At 37.9% G+C, this 20,209-nt stretch overlaps 2 protein-coding genes across 3 annotated transcripts in view; one reads left to right on the top strand and one right to left on the bottom strand.

Annotated features, from left to right (window-relative positions):
* Positions 1 to 19,466, top strand: part of LOC100184958 — a 24,910-nt gene extending 5,444 nt beyond the window's left edge. Inside the window, exons 11-12 of one of the 2 annotated variants that reach the window (XM_026840781.1) lie at positions 195 to 363; positions 17,729 to 19,466. In XM_026840781.1, the coding sequence (XP_026696582.1) occupies positions 195 to 363; positions 17,729 to 17,810 (251 nt within the window). In that variant the 3' untranslated portion in view covers positions 17,811 to 19,466. Of the gene's footprint in view, positions 1 to 194; positions 364 to 685; positions 1,756 to 17,728 lie in introns of those variants that run through there. The other variant, XM_002132037.5, reaches the window with a different exon arrangement.
* Positions 1,366 to 6,309, bottom strand: LOC100182538 (lysophosphatidic acid receptor 1-B-like). The gene is made up of 5 exons (XM_002132025.5): positions 6,172 to 6,309; positions 5,637 to 5,800; positions 4,680 to 4,862; positions 3,309 to 3,917; positions 1,366 to 2,912 (listed from the first exon to the last, which is right to left on the bottom strand). The coding sequence occupies exons 1-5, from the start codon at positions 6,271 to 6,273 to the stop codon at positions 2,381 to 2,383; spliced, it is 1,590 nt and encodes a 529-aa protein (XP_002132061.2). The 5' UTR covers positions 6,274 to 6,309; the 3' UTR covers positions 1,366 to 2,380.
* Positions 19,467 to 20,209: the final 743 nt, after the last annotated feature.

The raw sequence follows: 20,209 nt of genomic DNA, 5'->3' as shown, positions 1-20,209 counted from the left end.
TTGTCCAAATTATCAGCCATACATAAAAAAAAATGAAAAAATCCCCCCAGNAAATAATCACCCACAAAGTAACATACATGGTAACTCGTAAGCTGGCACGAGGTGTTAAACCCGTGTGATAACGACTGTCGTTTTCCAGCCACGCGAGGATAAAGTAAGTTTCATTCATTCATTCATATGTATATATACCACAGGGGGTATTGTATCCACTGGAGAAGGAAAGTTAAAAGTGATGAAGATTACGAACACAGTTTTATCGTTTAACCTAAAAGAACAGAAATGGGACACCCACAGCTCAATGGAGTACCAAAGATGTTCATTTTCTGCTGGTGTTATTGATAACACTGTATATGCAATTGGGGGGTGAGTAGAAATGTTTTATTTTGTTATGTAACTGTTGATTAAAATACGCACAAAATGAATATTTTACCAAAAATTACAATAGAATTAATTAAAAGCAACCGATTAATAAAAATTTAACATACAATGTGTAGGCCTAAATAAACAGAAAACAACTCAATGCGATAAAAGTAATAATTTGATAAATATATAATAAAAAATAAAATAATACACCGTTCAAAATTGTTCAAAAAAAAAAACTTTAAAATGTGAAAAACCTTTCCATATTTTTCTTTGCTACACTGAAGTTCATGTATACCTGCCTCACACAATACACTGTGTTTAGTTTTGGAGAAAATACGCAGCGAAGTTCACTGCGTTCAATTGAAAAATTGGACTTGAGTAAAAACAAGGTCAAGTGGGAAGTAGATATGATGGTAGATTACAACTTATCTGGTCATACAGTTGTTGCTTAAAGCTATCTTGGATTAATCTAATCATGATTATGCATAAAACATAAACCATGATTATAATCTGCATGCACTTTTATATAACTGGATTGTACTTTCCAATCAATGACATTTAGTTATCCTCACATAGCGGGGCAACGAAAGTCGTTATAACGTAGGAGTCTATTTCATACAAGCTTAGGAGTTACCACGTATATATAACTTTGTTGGTAACTGCTTTTTTGCTGCATGGGTGACAATTTCGATAAGCTATTAGTTACCAATGGGTTGGATCAATGTCCATTAATGGGCAATGTCCATTAAGTACCCAAGGATACACACACCAACAAATATTGTTGGTCACCCTTGCTGTTTGCTGTTAAACGCTCCAAAATCTTTTGGGCATAACTGCTAACACTAATTTCTATATCTGACTATTTCTCAACATTATTTAGAAGCGGTTTCATTTTTTTTTCGTTTTATCCAAAGTAGCTGCAATTTGTAGTTATATATCACTGTAAGTTCCAAACAAAACAATTTGCTTCAAAATTGAATGATTTTTAAAATCTGTTCAAAATTTTTACAGTTCAAAATTTTTATTTATTTTTATATCGAAACGTGATTTTTCACAACGCATCTCACACATAAAACGAATATATCTGTACATATTTGACCAGTATGTGAAAATTTATAGATCCTTATTTCTGTAGCCTGTTTATGGCTCCCTCGTTTTTAATAGTAAAGCTAGATGCAGTCTTTTTTAGTTTTGCATTTTGTCGTGTTCGCCAAGTTCCAAGCTATTTTTCTTCAAAATCGAAACTAAAACGAATAAAGTTTTGAAAAAATCCAGTTTTAAACATCTAAATACTTTTGCCAGTTTTAAACACTTAAATACTTTTGTAGTAGATTTAAAGTGACTGTATTATGTTGTAGCTAACTTTTACTATATAATAAAATATATATCAACTTTATATTGTAACATATTGCCACGGAATGAACTGTACAAACGGTAAGCAACAAATCAGCTATGCGTGCCTTTATTTTTTTTTATTCTTTATGGGTGAGGTCTTTGAAAAGGACCTGGGATTTAGGCCAGATTTGGTCCATTACCCCAACACCCGGAAAGCCCATTAAGTCCTTTGTGCGACCGGTGCCGCGACACCGCATCACACTCAGACGCGTAAAAAATATGCGTGCGTTACAACCCATTGAAAAACGCCGCTCTAATTTCACATATTGACTGAATTAAAAGTTTGATTCGTATTCGGCTCGAAAAATGCTTACAAATTTGTGTAGGAAATTCGGTATAAGATTCGTTTCGGCACAAAATAAGCTATAGGCCTACTACGCTCAGTACAGATGCCGCAACGATAATCACCACACCATGTATTGTTAACGGTAGCGGTCCAGGTATACATTAGTTGGGTGCAATAGCCACGCTTATTAACTGACACCCTTTCCACACCTTTTATCCATAGCGTGTTTTAACAACTGGTGTTTTGTTGTTGATTCCCTTCTCTTCGTTCTTTAAATAACATGACCATGGCTATCGTTTTCGAAGTGATAGATAAAAGTTCGGTGTTGTATTAGTTCTAGTTCCATGCAAGCTTGTACTCCGGTTGTAGTGGGGGTGATATACTAACGCTGTCCCGAGGAACCACGCTACCATCTGACAGCAGCACAGTTTTACTGGTTCCTCTCTTGCTTCGGTCTCTTCTATAATTCCAGCCGAAACCTTCCCGTTTTTTCGCCTCTCTCCCGCACAAAGTGAGACTTCGTTTCGCTGGAGGTTCTACGTCGTCTCGTTTCGTGACCACTTTAGCTGACGAGCTGCGATGCACGGTCGAGCACACGCGTGGCTCGCTACCGTGTAAGAACACATCACTTCCGTCTGACGATGTTCTTTCTGGGCCTGTGTTTGATACCTGAGTTGCAACTGACAAATTCGGCGTTCTTCTAGCTTTTTCTGCACGGTGTCGTATACTGTACTGCGAGGATAGCGAGGCCGCCCCACTGCCTTGCCTGCGAACAGAAGACGACGAGCAGCGATAAAGTTTGCCCGGGTGAGGGCGCGGCGGAGACGATTTCATGATTAAACGACGCCATACGGCGTAAGCAAGGTACCTGTAGAAGGTCATATAGTTAAATACACAGCTGTGGATTTGAATATGCACGTATGCAAAACGTATCACTCCATAGATTTGAATTCTATATTTAAATGTCAGGCTTGATGATTCAGTTTGTCGCTGTATCTTGCAGTAACGTTTTAGCTATTCTTTTATCTTCGCTACCGTGGTCGAAAAGCCAAGCAAAACGTTAATATTGTTGCTATAGTAGAGTGGGGAAGATGGGTGTTTTAAACAATTAACAACGGTCCATGGGAGTCGTAAGGATACGGTTTTATATTTCTTTGAATATTCTTTGTTTATTACCAAATGGGACGAGAAAATAGAAAGAAAATGTGTCCCATCTCCCCCACCCTACTATATATGATAATACATAGGTTGAAAGCTTACTTACTTAAAAGTACACCACATCCGCGGAAGTCGAAGTGAATATATAATCGGGTTTGCGAGCGGGTGGATCACAGCGGAAGCGAGACAATAATCGAACCAAACAATGAGTCGTTTGTCATCCACTATGACGTCATACACGAACAGCGTTACCACCGGCAACCAGCAAATGAAGAAAACTCCCATCACGATAACAAGGGTCTTGGCAAGACGGATTTCTCGTCGCCTATGTATCATAACGAAGGGGCCGCGACTCGCAACAGGGCCCACCACGCTCCCGTTTCGATGCCGCTTAGATCCTGCTCGACGCCGCACAGAGGCGAAAATCGCCCAGTAGAGCCCAACCATTGCGATAAGGCTGACTACGAAGTAGGAGACGCCAACGATCAAATAGCTCTTGCTGAACGGTGTGAAGCTTTGCGAACAATAGTTTTTGTCACACACACACATCGCATCACGTGGGCATGTGCAGAAATCCTCACCGCATGACCAGCCCACCAAGGGGGCAACTAGGAACAAGGAAATTGCGCAAATCCAAGTTAGAACTATGAGTATCGCCGCCGACCGATTGGTGAATACCGTTCCATATCGTCGATCGTCGTTAATTTTTAAGTATCTGCAAAACGGGACACATTTAGTATAAACGTAGAATTGAAAGAACAAATGACTGAATGTATGTAACTGGCTTTATCTTTGGTTGGTGGGGCAACGACAGTCGTTAAAACACGGGTGTTCTGTTTCATACAACTCGTGCCAGCTTATCATGTATATAACTTTCTGCGTGATGGTAATTGTTTTCTATAAAATAGCTTTATCCTATAGAGCGAGGCATGGAAGGGGACAAAAGCTGAAGAATTGGCTCATGACCCAAAAAATGCCGTTAAATGTAACCGAAATCGACATGAGTTTCGTCACGGTCAGATCATACCGTGAACTGTTACTCTACCATTGATTCATTGCACGTTGAATGGCAAGAGTAGCCTACTATATACTATGCTTAACGGATATGGAAGTCCGCGCACCGCTATGACGTACGAAAGTTCCTCAAACAAAGAATAGACCGCGTAATGCAAGTTAAATCCGGGGATTTTTCGCCTTCCTACTCTATTCCAGGCAATACACGGAATAAAACCGACGCTGTACTTGGTAACGAACATTAATTTTAATGATCAAAGAGTATCCATAATGGCATTAATCTAATTTTAAATCTAAATTTAATCGATTCGATTTTTAAAACACTGGTTTACCGGTCAGTTTTAATATAATTGCGACAGCCTTACATGTATATGACACGTTTGTAATAAAATCGTATTATAAATATAGGCGTCATGTTTCAATAAAAACTAATCGGTTATAAGCTTAGAGTTCGGAAAATTACCTGTCTCCCGCTATAACCATAAGATTATTGACCGAAGCGCTGAAACACACCACTGCTAAACCTTTCAAGACAATTCTTTCCCATGAGTGGTCACTCACTGGCAGAAATATCGCCAGTAAGATTGTGATGCCAGTCAGAAGATCAGCCGTTGCTAAACTACTTATGAAGAAGAATGTTGGTGTCCTGGATGAAAATGAAAGGGTGTTATTTGTTAGTGTGTTGCCACTTATAGTAGAGTGGGGCAAAGGGATATCGTTAGCACATAATATACAAATATCTTGATCGTGTTTTAAACAATCAACAACGGTCTATGGGAGTCGTGAGAATACAGTTTTATGATTCTTTGTTTACTACAAAACGAAACGAGAAAATAGAATGAAAATGTATCCAATCTTCCCCCACCCTACTAAACCTTTTAAAGCTTATGGGAAACGATTCATCAAAAGTTCAAATTTATGTTCAACAATTTTACTGGTCACTTTATACAGGAAAATTGTTGCAAATATACATGTCACGTACATATATGCCTACTTCCGCTTATTAAAGCAAAGCCTTCGCTTCCCTTTGACTTTCGGATTACTAAACAGATTTTACAACTAGGCTGTAGTATGAACATCCATTTACGTTTTGTTTTTATGTTTTGTATGACAACATTTTTACTCTTCGCAACACAACTACAGATATGCCTTACATAATCTACACCTGTTCATTTTATTTTTTTCGTCCTATTTGGTAGTAAACGAATAACATTCAAAGAATTGTAAAACCGTATTCTCACGGCTCCCATATACTATTGTTGTTTAAAACACAATCAGGATATTTGAATATTATGTGCTAAAGGTATCCTATCTTTCCCCATAGTACTATTATGTACACAGGGCCGATCTCTAGTTATATGAACGCCAAAAAATGACGCTTACAGTAAACAAAAACAAACAATATGATAACGCCACTGACCTAAAAGCTCGTGGGCCGATATAAATTACCAACAACACGCAGAAATTGACGAATATTGCCAATATACAAGCGATTGATGTCGCAATTTCAACGGGAGAGGTTGATCTTGGTTCTGAACCGATGAATGTGATGTTCTCCATGTTTGATGCACTCTGGTTGACTACCTGTGTGTATAGATACTAAGTATAGTAGGGTGCGGAAAATGGTGCACTTTTAATCAAATTTCTCGTTCTATTTGGTAGTAAACACAGAACATTTAAAGAAATATAACACCGTAACCTCACGATCCCATATACAGTTGTTAATTGTTTAAAACAAGAACAACATATGTAATATTACGTGCTAAAGGTGTCCCACCTTACCCCACAGTACTATAAAATAGTTTACGAAAGAAACTGCTATATTAGACGATTTAAGATCAAAGTGGGCACGAGATGTACAATACCTGTTTTACAAAAAAAAAAACTAAAATAAGTTACATTTAATTATTAAAGATAGTACGGTTTTCGATACTTTATATACTGAGTAAACATACCTGGTGTATTTGGCTGGTAGTAGAAACATCGTCGGTTGCATATATCCTTTCCAGTGTATATCCGCTTTGATTTAACACGTCCTGTACACCCTGTATAGACATTGCGCAACTCTGTTGTTTATTGCATCTGCAACACACGGTGGTTTATCACTAAATATAACGACGAACAACAGCATTAGGTATTTGGTCGTCGCTGTGGTAATGATTTGTTTATAATTATGTTTCAATTTACAAATTCCTGGATTTTCTTCACCACTCAAACCCGCAATCAACGTAATACTATTGACAATCTCCCTAAAGAATGAACCGGTTTTAAAGTCAGTTGACACCAAATGCAAATCGGCCACCGCACGGGTGGTTTGCTTCAATTTCTCTTGTCATAAATAAGATAAAGCGCTCTCTGATGATGTAAAGACTTCTGGTTTAATCTACAACGGCCTTGTTTCACTTGACATCACAAGCAAAACAAGTCTTGTTTTTCTAGAACTGCTTTACTTCGCCACTTTTGCCAGGAACCGCTGACCGTCACTCTACTTTAACATACGAGCCATATAACAGGTGATGGCAATAACATAAACACAGCGTCAACTCTCGAACCAACTCCGGCGCTGCTGTTGCTCAATGTATATAGAAAAAGGCTTCGCTCCTGCTCCTGCAGTGTCGTCTTACTTTGCGCGCACTTGCGTACGCACTGTGGCCGGATATCGCGACACCCTTGCATCCTGTCATGCTAAAAGCTGCAAAGCATACCGTCACCGCGAAAACAACTCAGCTGCCACAGATCTGTTGATTTTTTGATGGTTGCTAAATCGTTGTGTTTTGTAAGTTACCATATTGCTTCTGATTTTTTTGTCGAAATCGCCCGTCTATTCTTTGTGCGTTGAGTTCTTCATAAAAGCCTGTCATGACGAAACTGAGTTTGCACCCGCTAGACGGCGTTGTGGAGCCGCATGTGAAGAAAACTAAACGCTTATTAAATACTGTTAATTACCTGTTTGTGTTTTGTTTACGTTGTCTATATGTGTTTAAATAGTTTTTTAGCGGAAGTTGGTTTCTGTGCGAAAGAACAAAATGTTTACAACCGCTAGACGACGCTGCTGAGACATATTACTTTATAATAGAGTTGTATTTTATAAACGGAAAAGCACATTGGCGATATAGTAAACATAAACAATTATGACAAATTATAATTGCTTCGATATATGTTTATTCAACAATGAACTCGCTTCTTTTTAAATGATCTAACGAAATATAACCCTTTGTGTATCGCAGTTTGAAATTTCAGACTAATCTTTTCCGCTTAAGCGTCTCATAACACATAGGAAGTCAGTGTTCGAAACCAGACTCCGTAGGTTTTAAACGTGAACAGGTGAAATAACATAACAAAACCAACGCAATGCCTGCTGTTTACTCCTGCTTACGTCTTAACATTTAAAACCAATCCCTGCCAAGAGGTATCGGATTATAACGAATAAGCGCGGGTTTCGGGAACAGCCTCTCCAATGTGTATTTATCCTAAATGCAAACAGTGTATTTGGCCGTGCGGCGCCATTGGAGCTCAATTCCCATATTGCGACAATTATATGAACGGTATGGAATCTTCAACTGAGCACAGAAGATCTACCACACATATCGCTTCACTGATGACTGCCCAGGGTGGCAGACTACTCGGCCCAAGTTAAGTTATATCTATCAATTACCGAACCCCGTGTGTTACACTTCAAGAGTTGGCGGGCAGCCGCTCCGACTGTGAGTTGAAGTAATCTTTTGTCGCCACTCCGTTGAAAGTGCTGTCGAGACTGCAGGCCGACAGGAGCTAATGGTTTTTACTGTTGTCTCTTTCAATTAGAGCTGCCTCGAGCGCTCGGTGGTTTGCTTTCAATACACAAATCATAATGTCAAGTACCAACCGCTTTTCCCCGCCGCAAAACAGCGTTGTTTTATTTTTGTTTGCAAACCATGATCATTGGGGTTATGTTGCAGCCATTACTCAAATATGTTGGAGCGTAAGGTAAACCTTCGGGTTATCAAATTTTCTTCCGGGGATTAAGGATCCCGAACTCCGGCGGCGGTTCACTGAATTCCCCGAGCCCTAATATGTCAATGTCCGCGGTGTGGTACATTCCGATTCGAAGAAGTATAAACATAATTATTTAATCAACTCCTATAATCGCATTTGTCGAATATCTTCGTAGCGAATAGCGAAGTGAAGATATAGACCTCGGTGTACGTGGCAAACACCTTTGCGGGTTTACACCATTGTTAAAGCTTTTTTATAACAAGTGAAACCAGCACTCGTAAACGGGAGGTCGTTTAAGTGAATTAATTGGATTTTTCTGGTCGTCTCTCACGTGACTGCGTTGTCATTGACAACAAATTACAACCGTCAAAGTGCGATCAAAATAATCGTTAGCGGCGATATAAAGGTTTGGTTCGGCCAGAAATCGGTGTGTAATGGAATCTTAAGTGAGTGAGATGGACCCGTGGTACAAGTTATGGCGTTTTGCTGCCAGTCGGACAATGATTAGTTGCTGCTTGTTTTCAATACTTGATTTACTGCTTTCTGTTTGGTTACAAACACTTTCTTTTGCCTCACGTCCCGCGCGAGAGTCTAAAAATGCGCAGGACCTTTACGTAGGTTGCCATTTCTGCTCGACTGGTATGCCCCACACTTACTGCGGCCGCATAGTAGCCAAGTGCTCGAGTTTTGTTTAGCCTCTTCGTGCCAAGGCGTCACTTTCGACTAGAGCTTACCAGCGGTAGCAAGTAAACAGACCTTAGTCGATGTTTTTAGTCTTTGAAGCGACGGAATGACATGATACGCTTTGATTCCCACCGAATGACAACACGCCGTTAAAAGCGTCGACGTTTCAAAAATAACCCGCCGCTTCCATACTTAAAGGGGGGCTGTTGTACTGTTACGTCATACGGGTGATTAGACCGGTTAATGTAAATACGGCGGGGGCAGAAGCTGCTGCGGGGTGGGTGGCGCGATGTGTAACTGCCTGCGATTACACGACACGGACTGCGCCCCAGTGTTCGGCAAAATACGCCTTCATCTTCGTTGTTGCGTCTCGATCGAAACTGACGTACGTGGCTAAGTGATTTCGCACAAAATAAACATGCTTGCCACTCACGCGATTGTATTTCGCTAGGTTTTGTTTTCACTTTCTCATCCCAATTTATAAAACAAGAAAGTCGGGCCGATGGTACCTTATATACCAGCGCGGGTGCTCCAACCCGGTACAATGACCTCAATAGATAGCTATAGGATGTGTGTTTCTTCCGCAAACAAACACTCAGCTTCAGGTTCAACTACCAGGGCGACCTTACACGCACGGTATGTTGTAACGAAAACACATTAGAACTCGTTACTGTTTTACCGGGGCAGCGTTAGCAGTGCGAATCAAAGTAACAAAAGGCCCATTAACTTCGACTTTAACTATATATATACCCAACTGTGTACTGTGATTGTCTATTATAGAGTTTGAGCCATGTAACATGCCCGATGTAGTAGAGTGGGAGAAGATGGGACACATTAGCACATTATGTCCAAATGTTCTGATCTTGTTTTCAACAATTAGCAACGGTCTATGGGTGTTGTGAGGATACGGTTTTATAATTCATTGAATACTTTTGTTTACTACAAAATCGGGCAAGAAAATAGAATGAAAAGATATTCCATCTTCCTCCACCCTACTATATAACATCGTCATCGGTAAAGTTTCATATTGGTTTAGATGTTTACCTTTGAAACTGAGTAGTGAGTTCTGTGGTAATTATGATCGACACTTTCATTATTCGTTAAATTTAACAGTCAGTTTTACTGTTTTGTTTTACGTAAATGTGCTACCACTGAATTTTGGGTTAAAAAATTCTAACAGTGTTAATAAAGCCCATTGTTGCGATTCACCTCTACCTTTTAAAAAGAGGCCTTACTCTATAACGAATTCTCGTGAAAAGTATTGTTTATATTCAACTTTGGCAAATGATGCTTCGGTCGGATGGCTTACGTTTGTTGTATTGTCATAAGGGACACAGCGAAGCAACAGCCTGCGGCATAAAACCGGACATTGCTACCTCTCAAGCTGCTGATGTTTTGCAGAGTGCATTGCATACAATGCAGCATATAAATTATATTATGTGAAACGAATTCTATGTTACGAAAGTTAACAACATTATTCTTTCAAGTCGTCATAGGCCCCCGTTTTCATGTTGTAAATATAAGTTCCTTGAATATAAAATAACCTATTTTTATATAGGGTGGCGAAAATGAGACATATTTTCGGGATATTCTCACGTTCCATTTGGTAGCAAACAAAGAACATTTAAATAAATATAAAGCGTATCCTCACGATTTCCACATACCGTTAATTGTTTAAAACACGACCAAGATATTTGGATATGTTTGTGCTAATAGTGTCCCGTCTTCCCGACTAAGAAAGGGGATTTATTTAAAACGAAGAGAGTGAAGTTAACAGCGAAACGGCAGTTGTTAAAACACGTTATGGATAAAAAGTTAAAATGCATGGCTATTGCGCCTATCTATACAAACGTATTGTATGAAGGTTTAATGCTGAGGTCATGCATGCGCCAGAACAAGTTTCATTTTATATCAGTTCAGAAACCCATTTGGCCTTCAGACGGATATACAAAGCGTTTACCGCTCATAAAAAAACTCCAAAGTTAAAAATGGGCCAACGCAGATGCGCGGTTGCGTTTTTGGCAAAAAAAAGCATTCCGAAAAAACGCAACGTCAACTAATCTTGGTCCGAAAACCGGTTTTAAAATGTCTCGTTGTTCACTGCAACCACTGATTAAAATAGAAACTCACTGACGAACATTAACGGATTTACGATCAGTCACATATTTGTTTATCGCTTGCGCGGCGTCTGTCCCACGCACCGAATGCTATTGACGTAGGACGTACGTCAAAGCGCGCAGTTGCCGCGATGGGATAAACTTAGCCTGGAAGAGCTTAAGTGAGATAAAATAGTTCTTAACGTACAGCAGCGCAAATGCTCCTGTTTAGAGGACAAATCCTTCACTAATGCTCTACAGAGAGCTCTATATGTGACCTATACTTAACCGAGGCGGCGTCATGCGTATTTTAGTGCAGCGAATCATATACGTCAACGTGTAAACAACGTACGACATTACAACCGATGCAAAAATAAAAACACGCGAGGTTATAATCGGTTAACGTCAAACTATTTATTTTGGGAGAACAAAATGTTCGGAAACGTCACTATGGAAAAGTACATAACCCGAATCGCACAATTTCCCCTTGGATCACCTGCCAGAAATAAAACCGGGAAATTTTACAGTTTGCCACTGTGACCACCATTTGCGATAATACCGCGAAGTTTTATTGGCCAAATCTCTTTCCACGCTCCTGTCTTGAATACCCTTTCAAGCGGATCTTCAAACGTGTGATCAAAGCCATTCGTGAACGAATGTGGGGATTACTTTGCCAGTTTACCTCGGTTTAAAATTGTTCACATACCGACTTGCCACCGGGATTTTATGCTACTGTGGCCACGCACATGCGCATGCCCGCTCGATTGGTTAAAGCCCAACCAAACACCGGGTTTTAAGATCCAACGGTCTGGTCAATATTGTTGCAGGTGGGGACTTTGAAGGTGTGAACATATCGTCTAATTAACGTCGCTCTTGCGCCCTGCGTTATCGATCATGAGAGAGAAATCTGATCCAGACTCGAAGTCCCAGTTTTAGCGACTAAGGCAACCGCATGTCTGAAATCTTTTTTTGCCTCCACGTCGAATAGTGTTTGCAGAAAAAGCGATTGAACGATAAGCGAGCGATGAGCGTCACTGGTTATACAACCAACGGTAGTGTGTTAAACTTGAGGTTTAACTGGCATTATACCACGGTTAGTTTCAAAATATCAAACATACCACTGCCAAGAACTACATGTACGTGTTAGAATTATCGTTTTTAGGTCAACCGAACCTGGCTGCAAATATGAAAATAACACGAAACGCAAAAACTTGGAAAACCAAATTTTCTTCTAAATATAGGGGCTAAAAGATTTAAGATAAAGTCGATTATGTAAGCCTAAGACGTAGGGGACATTGCACGTCACTTCAAGTTTAAATTGAACATTTCAACGGTTGCCCGATGCTACGCTTAATATTATAGATGGCCAAAGGTTATCTCCATGTAAACCTGCACTAATCTCTAGCTGTTACGCAACTCAATACTTGCGTAACGCAGCGAGCGGTTGCGTAACGACCCACCCAACAACACGTTATATAATGCTTAACCTTAATATAAAAGTCAAGCCGGGAATAACTTGCAGACGGTGATTGTAAAGGACACCCACAAGACAAGGGCGTATGCAGTTAGAGTCGGCACTTGGCGGCAAATTTACCCTAAACGTGCATAGAGAGTTGCTCAGAAGTAAATTTATAAATCATTATTATTATTCAGTGTGATAGTTTTATATAGTAGGGTGGGGTAACATGGGTCACTTTTATAACATATAATATCCAAATACCATGATCATGTTTTAAACAATTAACAACGGTCTATGGGATGAGTGGTAAGGACACGATTTTAGAATTCTTTGAATGTTCTTCGTTTACTACTAAACAGGACGAGAAAATAGAATGAAAAGGCGTCCCATCTTCCCCCACCCTACTATGTATGCAGTGGGATTGGGTCAGATTGGACACGTTTTATTCTCTTTTCTCGCCTCATAAGTCCCATTGGAGTAAACAAGAAAAGGTAAAATAAATATATAACCGTAACCTTACGACTCTGAAAGACCGTTGTTAATTGTTAAAACACGAATAGGAAATATGGGACATTTTGTACTTATCCCATCTTACCCCACAGTACTATATAATGTCTATGATTCAAGTTCTAAGTTTAAATAGTTCCGTATATTATAAGCTTAACAGCAGTAAGCTCTGATGGTGTATTATTGCTATACATTGTTTATCCAATGTGGTAAAATGCCGGTTCGCATTAACACGCACCAAATATGCTTTCTATGCAAGTGAACCTCTTCACGAAGGATTTAAAATTAGATTTCTGAGAAAAGCCGGAAAACCAAAATTTTTAAACATACAAGGTAGAGTGTCTTGACAATAAGACATTCACCTATAGGTGGTACGATTGCTGTTTCGAGTCCCATAACCGGTTTAAGATCGAAAGACTTTCACTTATTCTGCTGCAGCCAAGCGCTTTCGAAATGATAAACATCGAAAGTTTGAACTGCATAAACCACGAACTCTCTGTTCCGTTCTGATTTGACAGACGGTCGCTTAAATCCGTTCTATATTTAGCACCGATAACGATGTGTTTATAGATCAGTTTATATCAAGCTTGCGAACACCGATGACTTTTGCAAGGTGAGCCAAATTTTAGTTGCTGTCAATCCGCTGCAATCGGGCAGAATACGTATATGCCACGTTGCTTCCATTGCTATGAGCAACCCGTAACCACTGAACCCCTATTACCATTCACGACGTTTATACATTTTGGTGTTTTATAATCCCCTCTTATCGCAGTTAAATCACGCCAGCTGTTATAATGTTCATGTTTGAACTTGGACGAGTTTAACGACCGAAAGTCAGTTGATATATATAGTAGAGTGGGGGAAGATGGGACACCTTTAGCACATAATATCCAAATATCCTGGTCAACGGTCCATGGGAGTCGTGAGCACACGGTTTTATTATTCTTTGAATGTTCTTTGTTTACTACCAAATGGGACGAGAAAATGAATTAAAAGTTGTCTCATCTTCCCCCATAAATATAATATTTACTTGGCTATAACTTTATGTCAAATCTCTGCAATAAAAATGATTATAGTTTAATAATATTATCTGTATTACAAGAACTGTGCATTAGGCGGTACATTTCTACGTTAAGTGTGTGCCTGTACGGGAATTGCCTCTCTTGCATTCCCCTTCCCATGCCCTGCGTTGATTACTCTATTACTAAGCTTACTGTAATAAAGTGCAAACTGTACAGTCAGTTGTGTGATCTGAATGTCAGTGGTTTGAAAGCAATGAAAGAAGACAGTGATGTAGGATTACGTATAGGAAAGGTTTCAAATGTTGAAATATCACATTAACATAAAGATTAACATAAAGATGCTGCAAACATTGCAGGTAAGAATGTGAATAACCAAATTACTATTTATTTATGTTAAATGTTAAATCTAAACTTATGTAAACGTTGTTGTCGAAACCAACGCCCAAAAAGTACAGCAACAATAAATATTATGCAACACAGAAAAAATGTATTTCCTTTTTGACATTTTACCATATTAAACAGCTGACAAATTTAGTTCCTAATGTTCACAGTTGAACCGAATTTCAAGACGTTTGTCTTATGGGTGTTTATGTTTCGTTGCGCCTCGTTGCACACAGCGTACGCGCAATTTGCTGAAAAACTTGTTTTAAAATTTGAACTCCTGTAAAAAATTATGGTCAATTGTGATGATTTTAGATTTACTCATTTTCGCGTGTTAAATTTAGAATATTGTTTAAAGGTTTTGATATTTAGTTTTTAGCGATATTATAATGTGTAAACCAGACTACACGACATGTTTTTGCTGATTCATGCTTGTTCGGTATGAATCGTTATGTAAGTTAAACATTGTGTTAACATATGATGAATAACCGTCGGCTAATGTCGTTGAAACAAATGGTAAACCGAAACACTTGTATATGATTTATTACACAAACCTGAAAAACCGCTTCGACTGTATATGAGCATTGGTTAAACCAGACCGCAAAACAAAACCCAAACTTAAAACACATTTTTAGTTATGTGTCACATTAACATGCTGTAAGATTATTTGTCGCTTTTTAATGTATGTAATGTTTGTATAAGAGACAGAGCAAAATTAGCTGGGGTAATGGAACAGCATTATATTTTTAAACTATGTGTCATAGTTACAAGTTACAGTTTTTAACAAGTTTTAAAGTTTAGCATCCAATGTTTGTGTAAGACATTCTGTTGTTTCTGCTGTGTTACATTATGTCTGGTATGTCTTATTGCAGTAATTGGTAATATTGGATCTAGCACATTTTTAAGTTATGTGTCATATTTATTAGTTATAATGTTTGACGAATTATAAAGTATAGTAGGATGGGGGAAGATGGGACACCTTTAGCACAGAATGTCTAAATATCCTGATTGTGTTTTAAACAATTAACAATGGCCTATGGGAGTCGTGAAGATACGGTTTCATAATTCTTTGAATTTTCTTTGTTTACTACTAAATAGGACGAGAAAATAGAATGAAAAGGTGTCCCATCTTCTCCCATCCTACTATATATATTTTAGTTATGTGTCACATTAACAAGTATTACAGTGTTAACGCCCTTAAGAAAAAGTCAAATTATGTCTAGAAGAAGCATAATAAAATTAGCTGTGCTGGTTATAAGACAGCATTATAGCAAGTTTCCTATGTCTTCCTGGCAATGTGGCCAGTGTTGGCTTTATACCTGTTCATATAGAACAGAATAGAATTCGATCAAAATCACTACACTTGTTTAATCACGAGGTTTATGAAACAGAACATCCATGTTATACCGACCGTCGTTTTCCGTGCACGCAAGAATAAAACAAGTTACATTCAATCTTTTTCTGACAACTTTGTAAACGTGAAAAGTAGTGTATTTTATAAAGCAAATTTGCGCACCAATAAAATAAAAAGTAACAATGAAACAACAATTTTAAATGTTGTATAAATACGCCTTATATAATATTATAATAAACAACTCGTATAAGCTAAATAAATATGTGTTGCCGCGGTTATATAGAAGCAGCAAACTAAATGTTATTACCGGGTTTGAAAACCACATGTGTATTTTCAAATAAATATATACATAACGAAAACTAAAATAACACGGCCCCACTGTTATGCATGCGAACAATGTTTGTTTCTTAGCGGTTTAATTTATTTTAACAGCCAAGTTTATGACTACTCTATGAGGTGTAGGTTCTTGTATATAAGAAATGTGAGTGCCCTCGTATATAAAAGCTATAGAATGTCCTTGTATATAGGGACTTGTGTATCATTGTATGTAAGGACGTTTTATGCATTCTGGTGTATAAGGATTATGTATGTCCTTGTATTTGACCCAGGAGTCTAATCTTCACATTCCGTTTCGGAAACCGGATTCGGCGAGAGCAAGTTAGGCGTGGCTGCAATACTTTTTCCGTCGCTCTCGGTAGCAGAGTGAACTTCGTTATCTGCAGAGCAACATGCTTGCTCTGATGAAGGCAGTGTTTTACTGAGTTGCTGTGAACTACCGGCGTTATCTTGAACCGGCGAAGCCGCAATTTTAGGGTCGCTTTCGACTTCTTGGGGAATGAAATCCTGCTGGCAATGTGTGGCCATATGCCGCTTCAGGTCGCAGTTCCTTCTGAACACTTTCCTATATAATAAAACAAATTATAAAATGTGCAAATATATCATATGCGGCATTCGTAAACGAAATGGGGTTTTGAAAAAAGTTGCACTTATGGGACTGCAAAGGTAGAATATTTTCATAGGCCAAGTATGTTCAGAGCGGATGCATGATCATCCTTAGTCGAAACTGGTGAATATAAAATGTCAGAAAAGCTTATATACTATGTGTAAATAAACATGAGCGTCGATTTAATGAGTGGCGGCCGCTTTATCTGCTCTTTATGAACGTAACCATAGCTCGTCAGTTCGGCTTATCCAACTCATTTAAATATCAAAACGCTTATAAAAGCGCACATATAGCCTAAAGCCAGTGGCAAGGCCGATTGCTATCGCATAGGTACATCTGCGAACTGTTCGACGGTAAACATTCAACAATACCGGTAAGATTTCGGTCACATTATGCACAGTACGTTTAAGTAGCCGATTACATACCTACATTGAGTGCAGTTAAACGGCTTGATCGTCGTGTGGGTCATCGAATGCGTTTTCAGATTACTGCGTTGGTTGAAACTTCGGCCACATGTTGTACATTGAAAGGGTGACTCCTAATAAAACAAATTTAATGTTTAAAATATTTAAATATACACTGTAAATTGTTGTAACCACATTTAACTCCTAATAAAACTTTTGTTAAATGTTTAAAATATTTAAAATAGTTTGTAAGATCTTGCTATCGTCAGTTTTTATATAACTTTCGGTAAAACTATTTGTAACATATTTTAAATAGACTGTAATATGATTTTGTCATAATTGCCCCATCCACAATCACAAATAAAACATTTGCACCATTTAAAATATTGAACATAAGTATTCAGTCGCATAAGTTCATATACAGTAGGGTTGGGGGGGGGGGTGGGACACCTTTTTATTTCATTTTTTTCGTTCCATTTGGTAGTAAACAAAGAATTCTAAAACCGTCACCTCACGACTTCCATAGACCGTTGTTAATTGTTTAAAACACAATCAGGATATTTCGATACTACGAGCTAAAGTGTCCCATCTTCCCCCACAGTACTATATAGTACCGCCAACTGGCTATAATTTTAGGGTATAACGTTTACTTATGTTATAATGTACACCTGTTACCTTTAAATGCAGGGTCTTATGCACAGCTAGTGTCCTCGACTGGCAAAAACCTTTACCGCAGTGGCCGCAGCGAAACGGTTTCTCTTTGCTGTGAATATACCTGCAAAATAAACCGATTATTTACTAAGTTTTTTAAAGTTAAATATATGTAATAAATGTGAAAATATAAAAAAAAATCACCCACAAAATAACTGCCAGAATATAGAAGACTGAAAGACTGTATACTGTTTTATGTATATGTATATAATGCAATGTCGCTATACGCGCCCAGTCAAAATGGCGCTTGGTGTACGCGTGATGACGACACAACAGCTGTAACATTTTTCGCCTTTTTCTATTCTTCTTGTAATTTGTAATTTTATATTTTGTATATATTCTTATATTTTTGCATTTAATAAGAAGTCTCCTACAGAAATGTAAATACTAGATTTTCGTATATTCGGTGAACAGAAATACTTTTTATACATTTATTGCAATCCCCAATTCAAAGCCATAAATAAATAATATATGTGAATTAATTAATTCAGTTATTTAAATGTATATACTGGTAATAATTTAGTAAAAATATACCGCACGCCGGACTATATAGTAATATAAATAGGCTCCACAGTATAGCGTTTCTAGAAAATGTCGCCCGTGCTGTCGATAAATAGTAGGTGAGGGGAAGGTGGGACAGGTTTCTCTTTTCTCGTTCTCTTTGATAATTAACAAAAAAATGTTTACTTAAATATAAAATCCTTGCGACTATAAAAGAGCGTTGTTAATTGTTTAAAACACGATCAAGTTATATGTGATTATGTGTTAACGGTATTCATCCTACACTGCTGGTGTACTATATAACTTCTGTATTCCTAACTCCCCGCGCGGCATGTTTTAAATTAGCATATATATGAGGTAAAGCGCATGTTGCGTTTATCACTGTATATGCTGTCTGTGTTTGGCAAACATTCAGCGAGTGCCAATACAGTGAATGAATGTAACTTACTTTATACTCGACCCGGACACAACACCTTATCATTTTATTTTCTCTCCCCATTTGGCAGAAAGCAAAGAAAATTAAAGGATTATAAAACTTCTATAGACCGCTGTTAATTGTTTAAAACATGATCTGGATATTGGGATATTATGTCCCAAACGTGTCCCGTCTTTCCCCACACCGGCACTATATATTATTCTTAGGCCTGTAATATTTTTTTTATAATATAGAATACGATTAAGCTGTGTACACATCTTTCCCAAGCATACACAATAACTACTATAAACCAAACTGTTTTCAGTATTTGTTCCCAAAAAAAAACAATATTAATCACGCCGTTAGTTATTATGTTTTATATTATTTAATGACTTCTGCAATCAAAGATAGCAGAAACTCGTGACTGTAAAACGTTACCTCAGTATAGTGGTGTATTTGCGTGTAAGTTTATGAATCAAGACTACTAATATTGTTTCTTTCGTGTGTTAATTATAATTAAGTTTATATTAAAAACTCAAGATGCGACTAATGCGCATTTCATAGCACGAACAAAAATTAAGTGCTTATGTGCTTGATGCAATTAATGCATTGTATATGACGTGCAAAATATACCATAGCGACCCCAGCATGTTGATATTGATTTTCTTTTTAAATGAAGTCATTATTTATAAAGCGCAACATAGAATACGAATTTTACTCACAAAAAAAACATTATCATTAATTTTCCAACTGTTCTAATCCGCGTACCATTTTTATTTTCTTACAACTTCGCGCCATTGAAATAAAAAAGCTATAGAACGCATGCCGAAAAATTCATAATTAAACCTTAATCAGTTGCCCGCTTAGAATTATGACATTCATGCACCGCAAATGTCACGCGTATGCATAAATTGCAGGCTAAATAGCTTATAACAATATCATTAGCTTTTTAACATGCATAGATGCGTTTCGGTGTGTCACTGCTATGATTGAATAATTTGCAGACAGGCAACATATTGCAAAATGTTGAGTTCCATAAGTTTACGAATGACAGTCTAATTGATTACAATCATAATATCAATCTTTTGAATTTTCCCCGAGGCCAAGTTTGGCATTGTAGAACATTTTATAATAAGTCTGTTTTATTTTTTATAATATAGTAGCGTGGGGTAAGATGGGGTATCGTTAGCACCTAAATCCTATTTTCTCTGATCGTTGTTTGAACAACTACCAACGATTTTTAGGGTGACGAGGCTACGGTTTTTATAATTGTGTATAAATATTTTTTAATTACTACCAAATGGGGCGAGATAAGAGAAGGTATACATGTCCCGTCTTATCCCACCCTGCAAATTCCAAATCCCGGGTGTTGATGTCAATTTCTATGCGTCGCTTTTTATAAATTGCACATCCATTAAACACCGAAAGACTTGTATATGTGTTAATTTACAAAAAGATATGTCCTATTTTGTAAATTGTGAAAATATAACATTTTGTAAATGGGGCAAACTGGTTTTTGATTAAGCAAAACTTATCCATTA

This window comes from Ciona intestinalis, chromosome 2, assembly GCF_000224145.3.
Source record: "Ciona intestinalis chromosome 2, KH, whole genome shotgun sequence".
NCBI classification, from domain to species: Eukaryota; Metazoa; Chordata; class Ascidiacea; order Phlebobranchia; family Cionidae; genus Ciona; species Ciona intestinalis.
This window is presented reverse-complemented; position numbering and strand designations above follow the sequence as displayed.

Bases quoted from the DNA above. Each gene is read 5' to 3' on its own strand.
- LOC100182538 (XM_002132025.5), bottom strand. From the start codon at position 6,273: ATGTCTATACAGGGTGTACAGGACGTGTTAAATCAAAGCGGATATACA. The intron at 5,801-6,171 runs GTATGTTTACTC...CTATACACACAG, and splicing joins CTACCAGCCAAATACACCAG to GTAGTCAACCAGAGTGCATC. The intron at 2,913-3,308 runs GTAAGTAAGCTT...GACCTTCTACAG, and splicing joins CGGATGTGGTGTACTTTTAA to GTACCTTGCTTACGCCGTAT.